Genomic DNA, 4,554 nt, shown 5'->3' on the forward strand with positions numbered 1-4,554 from the left:
ATTTTGTTCGCGGACGACACAATGTTTTTTATCCAAGTGTCTAAGGAATCGGCGATATCACTCAACGCCATTATTCACAGCCATTATTCACAGATATGGGGACGCTTCGGGGCAAGCAATCAACGTCGACAAATCTAGCATAACTTTCTCCAAAAGAACCCCGCCTGAGCTTAAAACTAAGATCAAAGAAGTGTTGAGCATACAAAAGGAAGGAGGTGTCAGAAAATACTTAGGACTCCCGGAACATTTTGGTAGAAGTAAGCGAGACCTCTTCTCCTCCATAGTGGACCGGATTCGACAGAAAGCTAGCTCCTGGTCCACGAGATATCTGTCTACGGCAGGGAAGGTAGTCCTCATTCAGAGGCGTCTTGTCAGCTGCACCTTCTCACGCGATGACATGCTTCGAACTTCCTGTTTCCTTGTGTAAGCGCATCCAATCTGCAATCACCCGGTTCTGGTGGGATGATAGTTCCGCGAAAAAGAATATGGCTTGGATTGCGTGGTCGGACTTGACCAAACCGAAGGCTTTCGGGGGATTAGGATTTTGTGACTTCCAGCGTTTCAATGAAGCTTCACTAGAAAAACTCAGTTGGAGAATGATGGAGAAACCTGAAACACTGCTGGGCCGAATTCTAAAAGGAAAATACCTCCCCAATGGAGATATTTTCACTTGTGAGATGACCTCAGCAGGGTCTCATGGCTGGAGAAGCGTCCCTGTTGGCCGGGATTTATTGAGGAAAAATCTGGGATGGCTCATAGGCAACGGAAAGGAAATCAATATCTGGAATGATCCTTGGCTTGATCTCTCAAAAAAAAAACGACCCTATGGACCCGCCCCGGAAGCTTTCATCAACCTCACTGTCGCGGACCTGAGAACAAGGCAAGGAGGAGAGTGGGATTTAGAAAAGATCAGACTTGTTCTTCCCCAGTATGAGGAAGATATATTATCCCTCAAACCAAGCTTATCTAACGCCGAGGATAAACTAGTGTGGCTGGGCAATCGATCAGGAAGGTATCCCACCAAGTCGGTTATTACTTTGCGACAGCCATGGAAGAAGAGAGTTTTGACACAGGCCCTACTGCACAAAATCGATGGTACAAAAATGTTTGGAACCTAAAAGTGACACCAAAAGTTAAAACCTTTGCTTGGAAAGTGCTAAAGAGAGCCTTACCTGTAGGAGCTCGATTAGTCGAGCGTCACATTGATTAGGGCTGGGCAAAAAACCCGGATCCGAAAAACCGAACCGAACCCGATCCGAAAAAGTAGTATCGAACCCGAACCGAAATTGATTAAATATCCGAATGGGTTCAAAATTTTGGTATTTAGAGAACCGAAACCGAACCCGATCCGTACAGAAGTATTTCGATTATATCCGAAATTGATTTATATATCTATATATATTAATTATTTTTAGATTTAATATATATTAAGAACATCAAAATATATAAGATACTTTTAACTTATCCAAAATACTTATAAATATATACAAATAGTCAAAAGTAACATGTCTAAAATAGCTAAAATATACTCAAAACACCAACAATACTTATTGATTCTCAATCCAAATATTCAAACCAAACCAATTTATATGTTAATTTTAGGTACTTTGACATATGCTATTCAAATTTATATGTAATATATTGTTTTGTTTATAGATTTTGAGAAATTTAAAGTATATAATGAATTTTAAAATAATTTAAATGGGTTATCCGAACCCGAACCGAACCCGCAAAGATCCGAACCGAACCCGAACCAAAATTTAGAAATACCTGAATGAGACTGAAATCTTTGAACCCGAAAACCCGAAATCCGAATAGATCCGAACCGAATCCGAATGGGTATCTGAACGCCCCCCCCCTAACATTGATGTTGATCCCAGATGTAAGCGCTGTGGAGAATCTGAATCTATTACTCATCTGCTCTTTCATTGCCCTTATGCTCAACAAGTCTGGCGTGATGCCCCTCTGAGTATAAGCTTTGATCCTAGAGGAATAGTAGAATTAGAAGTAGGGGACAGGTGGACGGAGCTTTGTTCTAAACCGAGCCTCCCACCAACAGGCATTGTTTCAAGCTCTTTGGTCCCTTGGATTCTCTGGACGTTGTGGAAGGAACGCAACAAATTTGTTTTTGATGGAACCTCTGTGTCCCCGGCCGAAGCGCTCACGATAGCAATCAAAGCAGCTAAGGAATGGGACCAGACGCAAGATATAAAGAAGGACCAAGCTCCTCCCTCTGCCCTGGATTCGGAGCTTCTCGAACCAGCCTTGGTGGTGATCCGATCGAATGCGGCTTGGCGTAAGGAGGATAAAAAGGCGGGTATCGGATGGACAGTACAGACTCGAGCTGTACTCCAACGGAGGAAAAAGACCCTGATGTTTGTTTCCTCTCCTCTAATGGCGGAAGACCTGGCCGTAAGAGAAGCTCTAATGCACTGCAAATCTCAAGGACTGGATTCTATCAGATTGGAGTCAGATTCAGCCGAACTGATCAAGGCTATAAAGAGGAAAGAACCGATCTCGGAGCTTCATGGCATTCTATCGGACATCGCAAGTCTCTGCTCTTCTCCTCCGATATCAATCTCCTTTTCTTGGATTCCAAGATTGCAAAATGTTGTGGCTGACTCTGTAGCCAAAGAAGCTCTTTGTATGGTTGATGCCATTATGGCTCCCACCTAACTCTTGGTTATGAAGTTTAATGAAAGTTGTGTTCAAAAAAACTAACGCTGGAAACTTTGGAAGAAACACAAAAAACGAGCAGAAAAAGACTTGGCCGATACATGCGATGGTTCCATCGATTCTCGAAGTTTTGGGAATAAATGAAAGGATCATCTCGAAAACGATGAGTAAGAACTGATATTTCTTCTTTTGCTTCATCACCAATATCTCTCTCCACTCCAGTTTCCATCTAGAGATGATCTGCAACTTCTAATCCTCCAACGTGAAGCAATGAAGCATAGTATTATTTTAGTTAATCGAATTGGCAAAAATAATATTTTATTAATCGTACAAAGAATAAAATATTTCTCATAAGTAAGTTGACAAATAAGTTTTTTTTGTATAAGAAGATTGGGCTTCCAGACTCAAAATCACATGTAATATTTGTTTTTCATAATTCCATCTTATGATTTCCATGCTTTGCTTATAATAGTTTCAGACATAAAATATTTATGTTTAGAAATGGTTTGATGCCTAATGCCAAATTTTTTAATACTATGACTATGAACTAAAATAAATTTTATAGGCTCTTATTCTATTCCATCTTATGACTATGACCTAAAATCTAAAAATCAACTGTAAAAAAACAATACGCGTTTTTAATAAATTTATAGTTCCATCATTCTCGACGTTTTGGGAATAATAGAAAGGATCATATCGAATACGGTGATCAGAACTGATCTTTCTTCTTTTGCTTCAACACCTTTATCTTTCTCCAATCTCCACACCAGTTTCCATCTAGAGATCTTCAACTGCTAATCCTGCATCGTGAAGCATATGATATTTCGGGTTAATCGTATAATGAAGAATACAAATATTTCTCTTATAAAATACTTATATAAAGTACTAATTACTAGAGGTTTGCATTTAATGGCTATCCGTGGTACAGCTAGGCCGATGAGTAAGTTGGCATATTGTTTTTTTTAGATTATTAAGTACATGACTCCAGGGCCGGTTCAATGGTGTCATGGACCATAGGACAAAAACAAATTTAATTTCCAAACTATTATTTTTGTATAAAAAATCTGATAGATACATGTTTTTTTTAAATACTAAAAGTATTTTTAAAAATAAATCTATAGAAATAAAAAATATACTTTCATATAAAAAAAATCTGGACCCCTTTTCTTATTTTTAATATAAAAATACATGTATTTTTTTTTTTAAAATCGGGTCCTTATCTATTAAGAAATAGGAGGAAAACGGATTGGGCCCGGGGCTCGCACCGCTCGCCCCCCTATCTAAGCCGGCCCTACATGACTGATTTCTTCGCTACTACCCACAAACGCAGATTTTACTATTTTTTTTTAATAAATCCTATCGTCTGATCTGGTCAGCCCCGTGAGAAACGCACTTAATGCTACAGAGTAGACTGCCTATCACACTGCCCGATCCGAGTTTGGGATATCTTTCGACTAATGCCAGAGAGTGAACCGATCATTTGTTATGATCTACTATGTAAACCACTTGGGCCGAAACCCAATCCCAAACTAGCCAAATAGTGATAATTTAATTCTCAGGGAGAATCGAATCTCGGATTGATGTGGGTACACACCAAATCCCAAAAGATTGCTACTAGGGTACTACCACTTGATTAATTACTACATACTATCGCACTTGACGATGGCATGGGAACCGCCCAAAGCAGAACGTAAGAAAATGAGTGATACAAAGGGAGGAAGAAACAAAGGCTGGGCTTGGGATATCACCATGTATATTAAGTAGCTCTATATCCTCAGTAGATAGAGTTGTATCTACTGTCTACAGTAAGTGTTATGACTACATTAACATGCTTGCATGCCTTCTATTTATAGTCTCTAGGTTATCAGATTTTGCTAC

General features: G+C 39.4%; 1 protein-coding gene across 1 annotated transcript; it reads left to right on the forward strand.

Moving 5' to 3' along the window:
- Positions 1-392: 392 nt before the first annotated feature.
- On the forward strand, positions 393-2,676 carry LOC106355208. The gene is made up of 2 exons (XM_013795194.1): positions 393-1,012; positions 1,881-2,676. The coding sequence occupies exons 1-2, from the start codon at positions 393-395 to the stop codon at positions 2,674-2,676; spliced, it is 1,416 nt and encodes a 471-aa protein (XP_013650648.1).
- Positions 2,677-4,554: the final 1,878 nt, after the last annotated feature.

The sequence above is a fragment of the Brassica napus genome, chromosome C3, assembly GCF_020379485.1.
Source record: "Brassica napus cultivar Da-Ae chromosome C3, Da-Ae, whole genome shotgun sequence".
Lineage (NCBI taxonomy): Eukaryota > Viridiplantae > Streptophyta > Magnoliopsida > Brassicales > Brassicaceae > Brassica > Brassica napus.

What these genes read in the sequence shown, in the direction of transcription:
- LOC106355208 (XM_013795194.1), top strand. Translation starts at nt 393, where the DNA reads ATGACATGCTTCGAACTTCCTGTTTCCTTGTGTAAGCGCATCCAATCT. An exon ending in CTGGGCAATCGATCAGGAAG is followed by an intron (nt 1,013 to 1,880) that starts GTATCCCACCAA and finishes TGTTGATCCCAG; the next exon opens with ATGTAAGCGCTGTGGAGAAT.